General features: G+C 36.1%; 1 protein-coding gene across 11 annotated transcripts in view; it reads right to left on the bottom strand.

The window, feature by feature from the left end:
- The window catches only part of raskol (Ras GTPase-activating protein raskol), a 477,784-nt gene that overhangs the window by 82,944 nt on the left and 379,793 nt on the right, over positions 1-15,047 (bottom strand). For 2 of the 11 annotated variants that reach the window (XM_074114071.1, XM_074114145.1), the window contains exon 1: positions 5,220-8,325. The exons of the other annotated variants lie outside the window; for them this stretch is intronic. In XM_074114071.1, coding sequence (XP_073970172.1) covers positions 5,220-6,030 — 811 coding nt within the window. In that variant the 5' untranslated portion in view covers positions 6,031-8,325. Of the gene's footprint in view, positions 1-5,219; positions 8,326-15,047 lie in introns of those variants that run through there. 11 annotated transcript variants of the gene reach the window in all.

Below are 15,047 nucleotides of genomic sequence, written 5' to 3'. Positions count from 1 at the left end.
TAAAGTGAGCCTGAAAAATAGACAAGTACTTTACTTATAGTGTATTTGACGGAGAAGTACTAAAAACTGCAAGATCGTAGAACATTTTTTTTTAACCAATTAAGTGAAGTTAAGCAAGTCTTTTTGGTAAAGGTAAAGGTGTTGAGTGTGGGGCGCAAGTCTTACTGCCCCTCTCCTTCAAAAGTACCTTTGTTAGACTCCTCCCTTAAGAGTTACTTTATTTGCAACTATAATATTTGCTGTTAGAGAGATTAACTTACAGTTCTCAGTAAGTCTTCTTTATTAATTTACAAGAAGTAAAATTAACAGTTTTAAAAAAAGAGATAAATCTCTAATTGAGATTTACTTTTAAAATCTCATGTGACATGTTAGTTTATTGTCAGCAAGTTTTTAGTGGCGGCAGGGGACTGAAGAGATAAAAACCACATTCTAGAGATGCTGTCACCTCATCCCAGTAGTTCCTGGAGATGGATGCGTCATCTCTAGAGAATGGTGCAGCAATAACTGCAATAACTGTGTATGCGCGCATATTATCTAATTTACTAGCCAAGCTGGGGTGACCTTCAAAAAAAAGTGTTTAGTTCATTAAATAAATAAGATAATATCAAACGGAGTGTCACGTGATTAACAACTTATCTGTCAAGTGTCTTGAACTGGGACAACCATTATTATATCCAAATGAATTATTAAAACTAACAATACCACCAATTTTTTCAGAACTACTGTTATCAGAAAGTATAGATAGTGAGGGCTTTTAACACGTACGACTGGAATTTCCCTCAATTCTCTCATTTTTTTGTTTTATTTCTCCAGAGTGCTGGAGAAATGGTGCGTCTAGATGAGTAGCGTAGTGTGTCGGCAGTTCTGAGACTGAAGAATATCAGCTAAGAGGAAACGAGAAGTTCTCGATAAAGGGGCACTTTTGGGCAAATTGGGATGGTTCTTTTGTTTAAAATACTATTTCAACGTAACGTATGGATTTTCTAGTATTAAACATTACGTTTGAACATAAATTATGGAACAAAAATCCGAAATTTAAAGTAAATTGGCTAACCGGAAGTGCCACTGAATAAAATTTTGTTATTTTTTTAACGATTTTTATTTTTTAACAAAAATTGTACCTTACAAGAGTACACGTACAATATTGAAGGCTCCACGATAGCTGAGCGGTTAGAGGCTAGACCCTCAAAGCTAAGATGTATTGCGGTACTAGGCTATATTCCCCGGTCTATACCTTTAATGGTTAATACGAGAAATTTTGCAGTAAAGTTGTTTGATAGTCGCCTCCGTCCACGACACCTAATTTGGTAGTTGGATGTAAAGCCTGCCTGAAAAAATAGGCACTACATTTTTTTACAATAATGAAGTGAAATGCTTTTTTTTTTCTTCTTTTTTTTAAGTAAAATTGTTAGTTTCAAAGAAATTTAATGACATAAACTGCGGTAAGTGGGAGCGTCATTTGAGTATTATTCCTCCCGTTATGTTTCACAGTTTGGGCGGATATGGAAGCTTCTTGACGGTCGCTGGCCACCACAGGAAGTGTCGTAGAGAAAGTCAAACATATGCCGTACGTACGCTTTCACATCTTAAAATTTTATGAATAATTTTTCACTTAATTGCAATTATGAATATAGTTAATTACTCAAATGAATATTTCCTAATTCAGTAAATTATTTTTAACAGATATTTTCACAGAGTTAAGTGTCTATGATTACAACTAGTGAAATCTAATTTCCATATGGCGTAACCCTTTATTTATGTAGTGTGGGTGAGAAAAAATAAATAATAAATAAAGAAAAACTACAACTTTAATAATGTGAATAAAAAAAAATTATCTTTTAAATAATGTGAAAACTAAATTATCAATAATTAATAATAAAAAGCAGCTGATAGTTCCCACTGCCATGTGTACGATATAGTATTAAAGACTATCATCTAGTCTGGCAGTTGGAGCGCCTGAAAAGGATATACGGACTTAGTAGCCAATCAAAACCACTTTATGTAACAGATCGTGGTCGACCTTCTACGTCACTGTCAGACTGCCCTTCCTAAATGGCTATCAGCCCTTCTCTGCTTTATTAACTTTTATTACAAACTGTCATCAATTGTCTTTATTGTGAGTAATTGTTCACTACAGTGGGGTTCAATAAAATAATAATTATTGCTATGATCTTTTTTTAAAATCTGGCCAAGAACGACGTAATATTTATAAATCAAATAAATCGTAACAAAATACCGCATCAAACCCATTGAATAAACTTTACTTAAAACAAACGTTTTTAACATCCGTAGTAGTGTTAAATTTCTTAAAATACCGTAAATTTCCGATTCAATTTCCGACGGCGTGAACAGTATGACGGTCAATTGGCTACAGTTAACACTATTTCCAGATTTAATGACTTGACAACTTGTAATAAGGGCAGTTCATGGTAATTATCTGATCAAGACCTACATATCTTCACAAGAAGAGTACTGGGAAAATAGAGTTTTTCAAAAAAAAAAGTGACCTAAAATTTAATGTAGAGAAATGAATTTAGAGAAAACTGAAGGTGAAATATCCTCTATACTTTGGAAGTAGGACTGATGCCCACGGCATCTAATTTGGTAGATGGAAGTAAAACCCGCGTGAAAAAGTAGGCAGTTACTTTACTTTACTTTTTTTTTACAACAAAAGGAACACCTTTAAAGTACCAAACGAAGACGAAATCAAGTTCTTGCCCTTGCTTCTAGTTCATAGTTCGTTTGGCATAAACTTAGCTCAAGCGTTTTTCAATTATGGGCTGTACATGGGTTTGCGTTTTTTTCTTTGGGAGAATTTCGCCCTTGATCTTTAGTACTTCACACCTTGCTCAAAATATTGATTTACCTGCTAAGAGTATAATTTGAAAATCGAAGCACGTACTTCGAGCCACAAAGCAATAAGAAAAAAAAGAAAAGAAGTATATTTGAATAACCCTCAAAGCAACATGGAGTTGTTATTATATTCAATCTTCCAAGTTATAGAAGATGAATACGAAGCCAAAAGGCAAAGCTGAGGAACCAAACAAAGAGAGTGAGATCTGGAGGAACTTGTTTTCTAAGAACTGGTCCCTCGTACGGACGCAACGAGCGCAATCTACTGCCTGCAGCCCGGGGTAACTAGCGTATGAGTAAGTCAGCGTCCCATCGACACACACCGGATGGATAGTAAAGTGTACGGTACAACAAAAAGAAGACGCTTCAGGTCTCGTATGTACATCCGTAGCAGGGCGTCTATTTAATACAATATACGTATTGAACGCTTCCACGTATTGGGGACGTTGAACGTTAAAAGTCATTAATATAAGGCATAAATCTCTAGGTGGGGGGGGATGAGAGCTGTTGCACTGAATGGGTAAACTGACCCTGAATGGGGCAACATTGCCAGCTTCCGCCTCACTTCACCTTAGTGCGATTTAATTACTATCACCCAGTGTCATGACCCTATCTTCAACACCCACCCTTTAGCATGAATGTACCCCCTCCTCAAACCCCCGCCAAAAAAAAGTGTAATCTCATCATAATTTAAGGAGGATATTAAATTTTAAAGAAGTAAAAAAAATTGTGATTTTTACAAGCGGACATTACGACCATCTAGATCTCGTGGACGGAAGCGGACAGGTAACACACTTTACTTTAAAGTAAAAAAAAAATAAAGTAAAGTAATTGCCTATTTTTTCAGGCTAACTTTACTTCCAACTACCAAATTAGGTGCCGTGGGCGGAGGCGACTCCAAGGCAAACATACTTTACTATAAATTTCACATATTAACCATTAGAGGTATAAACTGGGAATATAGCCTAGTACCGCAATACATCTTAGCTTTGCGGGTCTAGCCTCTAACCGCTCGGCTATCGTGGCGACTAGCAAACATACTTTACTATAAATTCTCTAATATTAACCATTAAAGGTATAGACTGGGAGTATAGCCTAGTACCGCAATACATCTTAGCTTTGCGGGTCTAGCCTCTAACCGCTCGGCTATCGTGGCGTCTAGCAAACACACTTTACTATAAATTTCTCATATTAACCATTCAAGGTATAGACTGGGAATATAGCCTAGTACCGCAATACATCTTAGCTTTGCGGGTCTAGCCTCTAACCGCTCGGCTAGCGTGGCGCCTACGCTTTAAAATTTCTCATATTATTACAAAGAGAATTTGGAGTGACCACTCACACGACTTTCTCTAACTGCTATTCTCGAAGTTCAAACTCACCAATTTTCTTCAAAAGCCCTGAAAGAATGAGTTCTTCTTATCACTCAATAGAAGCACAACCATCCCCTCTCTTGTCGAAGAGAGGGGAACTTATAATTCGAAATTCCGGGAAATATTTTTCAAGTTATAGATTTATTTAGGTGCAACAATCTTTGCTATACAAAGTTCAAATAAAATCGTTAGGAGTGGTTTGCAGGGAAATCTTAAAATACGGAACATCCTGGCACTCAAACGGTTTTCGTGAAGATCCTTCCCTTATATTGATCATTACTCTTAATAAACTAGCTTGTCCGTTTTTCTATGAGCAGGTCAGACCCATCACTGTTCAGAGATACCTTCTTGATACCTGAGCATGCATTGGTATCTCCCTACACGACTACCTGAAGCAAGCTGGAGGAAAACTTTTTGGCCCTTCTTAAAACTGTATCAATAGGGCATTCTATTTACTAAAATTCTACGATTCTAAAGTAGTTACTCTGAACTATAAAATTATTGTTAAATTCATTGAAATGATAATGCCTAACAGAGACTACGTCAATTAGTACAAAAGCGAAAATAAATAAATAAAAAATCAAAAACAAAGCTAGACAGGTGATCTAGAACGAAGTTTCGAGTCATGCCTAAACAACCGGAAGTTAGACATTACTTTTTTCACTTTGCCTTATTACGGACTCCAACATCGATTACACCCTGATAAAAGGCCCCGAAACATTAACATTTTTTGATAAAAAGTACCGGAAACAAAAACGATGGTTTTTCTAGATAGTCCGGCAGAAGGCAGCTGGAAAATCGCATTCACGATTCCGGAACCCTTATTTTTGCACACTGCTAGACATTAAAGATTGAAGAGGCATGGTGGAGAGAACTCTGTACCCACAATTGTCCTAAAATAAATTTATCGAAAAAAACTCTCTCGGGAAAGAGTTTCAGTGAAACCCATTATCTTCAAATCCGGAATGTCAAAAACTACATTGGAAAATTTACCTGAATGTACCGCATCGTCTTCGTCCAACTTGACGTGGCGCCTCTGCTGCGCTTTATTGGCCGCCGAAGACAATATATGACGATCAGGCAACTGTTCAATCACTATGATCGGCACTTGTTGATTACGTGGCACTGAGTCTGACTGTTCCAATTTTGTGTCAGCTGGCTGCGAACGAGGAGAAGGTGTTGCTGACGATTGTTGTCGTATAATTTTGACACTGTTCACCGGCGATGGTGTCGCAGAATCATCTTTGTTGTTAGTACTTCCGGCTCGGCTGAGTATTGTCGAAGAAGAACGGGTCAACTTTCGGGAAGATGCTCTACGTATCAAGGAGAGTGGAGATCGTTGACAGGGCGGTTTAGTCGGCGAACTGGTCGGCGATTTAGATATAGCTTCCAAGGCTTGTGCCGAAGATGAGAGTAACTTGGCAGAGACTTTCAACAATGGAGAACGAATCCTAGCGGTTGGACTGGCCATTGGAGGTGGTGTAGCCTCTTTGATTGTAAGTCGGGGCGATTTCAATGGTGATTTACTTGGTGACGCTCTGCGTAGAACAGGACGTGGGCGTTCGGTTACTCTGGCAACCAATTTCTTGGGAGTTTCTTCTTTCTTCACTGAAGGACTACGAGAGACCTTCTTCGCTGGTGACTGTTTCGCCGGGTATTGTGAATCGTTCAACTGAAGATGTTGTGGCGATCCTGCAGGAGACACTCCATTACTACCAGGTGTCTTCTCCACCAATGGGACGTAGAAAGTTGAACGACGCCTCGAACCGGCCGTTGGGGTTGACGGATCCCCATCGGCTAACATTATTTCCGCACTGAAAACAATTAATTTTCCCTAACCAAAAAAAAAAAAAATTATTTTTTGTGTAAACTATTTTCTTTTTAACGCTCACATTAGTACTACCATCCACCGCACAGCACCAACACAAACTAAACGTGATGGTGTTGCTGCCGGGCAAGCAGTAGAGTTCGGCCGGTCTCGGCTAAATACGGCCATAATCGGCGACGCTATTTCTTTCTTTTTCTATATAGAAGCAACGTAGCCTCAAACAAGACTGTACCCCCACCTCGCCCACTCGAACAGCTAACCTAAGAGAGTAGCAAAGGACAGCGTCCGCTCAGAACAGCTTGGGTAACTAGTTTTTTTAAAAAAACGCTTTGTTCGTCAGTTAAATATAAATTTTAAATATTAACTTGGAAAACGTTTAGTGCGCGTGTATGTAAGTGCATGTATATACACGTGCATATGTATTTGCGTTGTCCTTCTCATCTCTTTTGCTTGCTATATTCACTACAGTTGCAAAATAAATAAACAAAATAAAACATTTAGTAAGAACAATCAAACGACTCTTTAATACAACTACATTTAAGGTTCAAACAGTTCAATCTTCGAACACAATTATAACAGCTGTTTCTTGAGCATAGTAAAAGAAAGTATTGGTAGAAAATAGATTGACGAAAAGCTAGCGCTGGTCAGGTCAGAATTATATAGGACTGCCGTCATTTTCATTCAAACACAGGTTTAGTTATTATTTATTTGTTTATATACTTTGCAATATGTGGAAATAAATATATAAAACATTTAAATGTTATTGAATGTTGTAAAATAATAATTTTGTGAATACAAATGATCTACAGAGTTTGTTTATACTATCATCCTTGCGGCTGTTGGTAAGATTTATTAAAATTATTTAAGGAGAAATGGCTCTCTACTTAAAATAGGTTGCCGACCCCTGGTTTAAACGATAACTGCGAAGAATTCTCTATTTTTTTTTTTTTTAAATATTGGTTATAACCATCTCTGGGGAAATGCAGGATCCATATGTAATTCGTAAAAAATTTAAATGCAATTTTGTCAACCTATGAAACCAATTTACACAATACTGATGCAACCCAGACTATACTCCTCAAGTTATAGTATTTATTTTTAGAAATATCCCTCTAAATATGTCGGATGATTAAAAATTATATTTTACTCTCTCTTTACCATTTCCTGTAACTAGCATATATTGTTCCAACTTAGAACTTGCAGTAATTTCTCCATTAAAATCATCCACAAAGCAATAGCCTACTTAATAAATCCTAACCAGCTCTGTACTCTTTGTAATCTCCATGAAAATGAAGATCTATTCCATTTATTTATTACCTGTCCGATTTATGAATGTATTAGATTAAAATATCTACCCCAATTATCTATCCTAACCATTATTAGCAGAGAAGTACAACTACAGTCGAGCCTCTCATAAAGGACACTCTAGCTAGCGACTACCTCCATTTACGGACAGTTTTTGGATTTCCCCGTTTTACCCCTATACACTTTCTATATAAAAGAACCTCCGTCTAACGGACACTCTACATAACGACCGCGGACATTGATTTTGGGGAACAGATTATATGTTTCACCTCCCACCAACGACCACCATTATTATTAAAACTTCCTTTGACGCGGTGATAAAAATAATATCCCCTCTCAAGTTTTTCTTTTTTTTCTGTTTTTTCCTAAAGTTTCCCATATAAGCTCCATACATCTTGTACCATTTTAATCATTTTTCAATATAACTTAGGACGACATGCAGTGCCTCTATGCCTACGTCACCGGTACACCATAAACCAATGATTAGCAAACTTTTCAACTTTACTTACTTTTCAAGTAACCATTAATTAGCCATGCAGTTTAACACGCTAAGTTTAATGAGAGCTATTCGAAAGATGATTGGAAGAGGATTGACTTCTTTTTGCCGATGTAATCTAGAACGGAAATACCTCAGAGAATGTTGTGTACGTGTGAGTTGGAAGAGAGAGAGAGGTGTTTTTTTTTGCTGATGATGGCAGTACAATTGAACCAAAACGAAGTAGTGGAGTTCATTCGCTGACATGCCTTGCTATGACTCACACACCTAGTGTGGGATAATCTTCAGGTACTGGCTGTAGCTTTTTATTACCTGCTTTGATACTTCGCAAAGCCACCACACATATATGCACGTGTCCTTAAGACTTGATGTTGGCTAATATTTTCCCTCACTTAATACTTAGTTACAACAAGAAATTATTGAAATGTATAAAAATATCGAAATCGAGTTAGCAACAAAAAATATCCGTTTTGAAGCACGCCCAGTCTGAAAAGGTAGTTTCAGTGAAACACAAGATCGAAAAATAGCGGCAAGTTCAAGTTTTTTTATATTTCCGCTGCTCCCACAGAGAGCAGTTAGCGATTACAATTCCAAAACCGGAAATACCGCTAAATAGTAACGAGTTTTCTTTAAACTTGGTATCCTCTTTGCTCACCTGTAGTGGCGAGTGTGATTATTCCCTCCTACACTAGACACGATTAAACGGCATTACTCCCAACGTCAGCATAGAAACATGAACCCACCCCTGCATTCTAAACATACTCGAATCTAAATAATGGTGGTAAGTTTAGACGATTAGATTTCGTGAGCACTGGTTAGTCAGTCAATACCCATTGACTCAGTGGGAGTCTTGTGAAATCCTCTACCGACTGTTTTAAACGCGAGAGTTAGGACAGGAACTCCTGGATGAAGCTTGAAGACGAGTTTTCTACTCCATAGTGCCGAACTTCCACCAGCCATCCATTTCACTTTGACCGGAAATATGTACTCAATTCCTGTGGAAACCCATGAAGATCTTTTAAATCGGAAACGGATTTCTACTTTGTAGTAACAGTGGGCACTGAATCTTCCACTATTCTGGGCATTTTCAGATCACTTCTCTTTCTCTCATCTACTTCATTTTCCGATCCAAGAAACTTCAAAAAAATAATAACAGCCATTGTAGTGGATATTCCTTGAAATATACAGTTTTCTCATCTAAATAAGGAAATTTTCCAAGCACATACGTTTGTAGTAAAAATAATATAAATAAAATTTTTCCAGTCTTAGAACTTTCTGATATCTCAAGTGGAAAAACTAAGATTAAGTTCTATTGTGGTGGAAATAAATTCAATTTTCACAAATGGTTAGCCATGTTCTATTATAGGAACATATAAGAGGGAACCGCAGGGTTCGCGAACAACACAACTTCTATCGTTACTTACTCCACCGAGCTGGAAGTGGTGAGGGGTGGGGAGTAACGCTACTTTCTCTTACCGTCTTTAAGAAGAAGTGTGTGGTATTCGTTCACTTTTTTCGATTTTGAGAGTTAGGTTTAAATTTAGTATTCAGATAAATAACTTTAGAATGAAAATAGGCGCCACGATAGCCGAGCGGTTAGAGGCTAGACCCGCAAAGCTAAGATGTATTGCGGGACTAGGCTATATTCCCAGTCTATACCTTAAATGGTTAATGAAAGAAATTTATAGTAAAGTATGTTTGCTAGTCGCCACGGTAGCCGAGCGGTTAGAGGCTAGACCCGCAAAGCTAAAATGTATTGCGGTACTAGGCTATACTCCCAGTCTATACCTTTAATGGTTAATATGAGAAAGTTACAATAAAGTATGTTTGCTAGTTGCCTCCGTCCACGACACCTAATTTGGTAGTTAGAGATAAAGCCCACCTTTACTTTATTTTTCTTTTAAGAATGTAAATGTGGCATTTAACGTCAGCCTTAGAACTCATGATGGAACCCCGATAATAAAGCACAGAAAAGAAATTGATTTTGAGAAGTAGCATAGCTTTAACAGTTTTATCAAACTCCTGCATACTCCTAGCTTCCGTATAGATGATAGCTGTCTTTTATGGAAAATATTCTTTTTCCAGGGAAAATTCATTTCTTTGAGCTCTTTTTTTGGGGAGGAGTGGGAGATCTTTGCTTTCCTGTCACGGGCTATTTTAGTGCAATATTGGGTTTCAAATATATAATTTTAATAAGAAATAAATATGTAGCCGTGAATTTAAATTTGAATCGGAAAATCGGTTGAGCGGAAGTGACACTTGATTGGTTCCCTTCAAAGTTTATCTGCACATGTATATTCATGTCGATTTTATTGCTTCATATGAACTTTTTTTTGTCTTGTTTTGAGCTTAAAATAAACGCCAAAAGCTTGAATTTAAATAAAAATACTTTACCAAAATTGAAGCGGACTTCGACAAGAACACAATCTTACCTGTAAAAAAAGGGAATAATTATTAGTAATTTAAAAAATTATTAATAACTGAATAAGTATAATTTAAAAATAATGAATATATTATAGAATAATTAAATTAATAAAAATATAAACCGTAGCGTTATTATTTTGTTTGGGTAGCCTGTAGTTTCGGTAACCGAATTTTCTGTGTTCATTCAACAATAAGGAGCCACGTAGCGAAAATTATTTTTTTTCGAGACAGGATGCTGCTGGCTTATCATTACTGAATAACCAAGAGGAGGATTCTTCTTAAAAGAGGCTGTCAATGATGTACAATTTGACTTGGCGAATTGATGAGAACTTAGGTCTGTCTTGAATGAAACCAGAGGACTGGCAGTTATTGTGTTAGAACATTAGTTGAACGCAATAAGGTTAAACTAAGAATTGTTCTTTTATAATTGCTGTTTTTTTAATAACAAATATGGTACGTGGGTAGCACTGATTTCGTCACGGCTATTGTATTCCACTATTGTTAGAACAATCATGAATTAAAAACTGATCATGACAAATAGAAACTCATCATGCATAAATCTGAACATAGTTCTAAAGTTAATAATGATATAACCTAAGAATGATAACAATTTTCGAAATTATTTCGAAGCTTACAGCAGAAGATGTGTAACATGTGTAATTCCGAGTAACCAATAATTTAGTAAGATACGATAAGTAACGTGAGATTTCTTATTGGGCAAAAAAAAAAACAAGTGAAACTTATTTCGAGGTACTGTAAGCTTCCAATTTTTATCATCCTTGCTGCTAAATCAAGTCGATTATTAGTTTGGAAGAAGACCCTCGTAACAATATAGATTTCTCAAATAACGATTGAAAATAAAAAAAATTATTAATATTGCGTACTCTAATAAGGCGTGTATTTAATTATATTAAGTCTGAATTTAAGAACTTTAAGAAACAAATAGTAAGTTCCCGAACTTGATGCCAGATTTTTAGCAACAACGATGGAAGTTAACTCAGGTAAATAACGGTAAATATTTAATATAAAGTTGTTGATAAGTAAGGAACGGATTTTTATGTATTTAAAAATGCCAAATATTTAACTAAAATATGCATTTATTTTCGTCAATTATGTGGAAAATATGTGATTTTCTTAAAATATTTTCTGGAATATTTAAGTAAAATGGACATTTTTTTTTATGAAAATGGAATTTTTTTTGGGGGGGGGCAAGTTATAATTATTTATACAAGAAAAGAACATTTTTACAATTTATAATAATTTATTAGGAACAAAATAATTTGTTTTTACAAGTTATAATGATTTATACAACCAAGAACATTTTTACTATTTATAAAAAGATCTGTTAAATTTTCAATTTTGAAAACTTCACTCTTCGAAATTGTTTGCATCCACATGAAATTTCAAATGTTGGAACGTAAAGTGACGACGATCTGGGCGTAAGATGGACTTGTAACGACTAAAAGATCGTTCAACATCTACAGATGTTATAGGTGCCTTGCTGAAAGAAGTTATCTCGTTGGTTGTTTAGGGTACACGATGTTCTGAGGTGACTTCTGTTCCACTGATAATATCAGAAATCTGGCAGATGGTCTCCCACCCTTTGTTCTTGCTCAGTACTTCTACCAGTTTTGATCTGATCAGATCTCCCTTACTCCCAGGTATTCCTTCCACCTTTTCGATAACTTTTTTTAACGTTGGACACGTTTTCTGTCAGTCGAACATTTTGGGACTCAAGTTGGGTAATGGCTTGTGCAAGAAATACGCAATTGTCAGAAATGAATGCAAGGTCGTTCCTTAAATTAGGTTTCTCGAATAAAGACTTGGCTGTACTTATCGCTACTGCTTCGTCTTCGAGATGTGAAAGGACATTCTTGATTTTATTGTAGTTTTCATAGTAATACTGAGCTGCTTCCAGCCAAGTACCCCATCTTGTCAATATTGGTTCTGGTGGTAGGCACAAGTCTGGATAGAGATCTTTTAGCATTTTAATGCGACTTGGTGCTTTTAAGAACACTTTTTTAACCACTGTGATTCACAGCCCTACAGTCTGTGGTTCACAGTTCCTGTCAACCACCTCCCAATAATGAAAATATGCCCAAAATGAAAAATATGTACATATTTTGATTAAATATGTAGAAATATTTATTTATTTTAATCAAATATGTATAAATATGCGATAACATCCAAATATGTGGAAATATGTGAAATAAAAGTAGGCTCAAACGGTTTAAAAAGTATGAATACTTCTAGTTGAAAAACGTCTGTAAATTGCCTAGAAAAAAATATGTAAATACTTACGAATCCGTTCCCTATTGATAAGTTATTACAGATAGGATGCGAAGTCACGAAAGGAGTTTACGCTGCTGTTGGAGTTTACGCTAAACAACAGGGAAGATGATGATGATGATGCTGGGGGTTACCAAGACATCCCTCCCAAAGAGCAAGATGTAAAGGATAAAGAAGAAGGGGGGGAAATGAGTTTAAGCTAGAATAGTCGTGACTTAATGATTCCTGTAGTAACTATTGAGTAGTCTTTTTGTATTGTAGTAGCTAGAAGTACAGATTCTAATTTTAGTTATGACGGCATAATTGTTGATAAACAACAAGACAAAAGAGATTATAGAAAATTAGTAGTAATTACTTATAAATAAAAAAAAAATTGAAACTTATTTCAAGGTGCTGTAAAGCTTCCAATTTTCATTATCATCCTGAAATTGATCCTGAGCCTTGCTGCTAAATCAAGTCGAAGAAGACCCTCGGAACAATACAAGATGAAGGAATTTCAAAAGCTGGAAAAAGTGGCAGTGAAAGGTTGAAAGGGTTAAAGCCAGCTGTTAGGCTTAGAACAATGGAAGCTGCCCAGATTATTTAAGGACCACCGCTTTTTTTATAACTGCAAGTATAGAATATGAGTAGATTACTCAAATAACGATTGAAAATAAAAAAAATTAGTAATACTGCGTACTCTAATGAGGCGTGAGAGAAATTAAAAATAAATGATTGCCCAATATCCCTTGGTAGTAAATACAAACTTTCTCACACTGATAGGAATTCCGAAAGTTATAATAATTATTATTTCCGCCTCCCTTTCTGACATCATAAAAAATATTACTAAAATTACAGGTGAGACCAACAAAACTGAAAAAAAAAAAAAAACACATCGCCAGGCTGCAATGTAAGACACCTTCTACAACCACACACACGCACGTTTGGTGAAACTGGATTTAGACAAAGTTGACCGTCTGCAACCAATTCATCGTTCACTAATTCCATGGCCAATTTTAAACAAAGTGAAAAAAAATAAATTAAAAAGAGAGCCACCGTGAGCGTGAAGTTTATTGCTTTCAAGTTAATCTAATTTCCGTTTCCCCCACTCTCTCTCTCTCTCTCTCTTTCCAATCAAATTACTGGGGGGGAAAGGCGCGGCGAAAGTACAACAGCTGTTTTCTGGGTGAAATGGCGAAGCTAGCGCAGAGAAAATGTTTAAATGCTCCACTTGGCTACCGTAGCGCTAGTAGCAGTGAAATCTACAAAAGGCTCAACGGGGCTCACAGAAAGCCGATCCAATAAATGTGGTCATTTGGCGGCCATAGATTTTTCCTCCAGTGCATTGGCAGTTTCCTTCCTGAATAAGTTGTCCATCAGTGGACAGTGAGCTGTAAGAAACTCTTAGGATTAGAGAAAAATCTAATGACTACTAAGTGGATTCGAACCCGGCATCCAATATACCCTACTTCCTTCCCTATTTGTGATTATTACGCGTGCTTTGTTGGCCGATTGAAGGCCATCGACCCTTTTTCTGCTATTTCAAGTCCAATAATAGTTAGCCGAATATTTTTAAATGGAGATGAACAAGACCATTTTAATTACCAAAAAAAAAAATGTGATAATCAAACCGAATGTTGTTCCTAAACTTAAATTAGCTACCTATCCTACCTCCCATCATCTTAAACCAAACTGTGGACAAAGTACGTTACCTTGGGACTGTACCTAGAAGCAAACGATTAACATGGAATCTCCCATACTTACGGTGACCATTTGTACTGTTTTTGGCAGGACAGTACTGTTTTTAAGACGCTGTCCTTTTTTTTTTCTTTTTAAGCATAAATGTCTTATTTTTTATTTATTTGTACTGTTTTTCAATGAAATTTAAATTATACTCAAATTTAATTTTTGAATGTAAAAATATAGTATAAATGTATAATAATTAAGTTCGCAAATAATCGTTTAGAAAAAATGTTCTGTGTACATTAACTTTGGACGAACCTTTAGCGTAAAACACATCCTGTTTTACCGATAGAGTAGACTAGTCGACTAGTGTAAACATCGATCGCTAAACGTTACAAGAGTTACTATTTACATTTTGTTACTAATTAAAAAGTGTATATTTCAAGAAGTCGCTCAGTTTCGGCTGTATATGGGCCATATTATATGGCCATTATTTTTTAATAACCGATCTCGTAATAATAAACGTATTAATATTTTTTATAGGTTTTTTTTTTGCTCCTTGTCCTGTTTTTTGGTACAATGGTCACCGTACCCATACTAGACTGAAAAGACAAGAAACTAACCAACGCTACAAAACTTCTCACAAGAACTACTTTACAAACGATCTAAACTCAACCTAAGAAACAAAAGACTTCTTATACCTGTTGTTACTGCGACCTATTTGGGGTCATACGGCATTGAAGTATGGAGATCGAATAAACGTTCCAATTCTTTACGCATTCAGACTTTACAGTCAAAAATACTACGAAATCTTCAC

Source organism: Rhodnius prolixus, unplaced genomic scaffold, assembly GCF_049639745.1.
Source record: "Rhodnius prolixus isolate KJV_2025 unplaced genomic scaffold, Rpr scaffold_1, whole genome shotgun sequence".
NCBI classification, from domain to species: domain Eukaryota; kingdom Metazoa; phylum Arthropoda; class Insecta; order Hemiptera; family Reduviidae; genus Rhodnius; species Rhodnius prolixus.
Note: the sequence above shows the minus strand (reverse complement) of the source record. Positions and strands in the feature narration are given on the sequence as shown.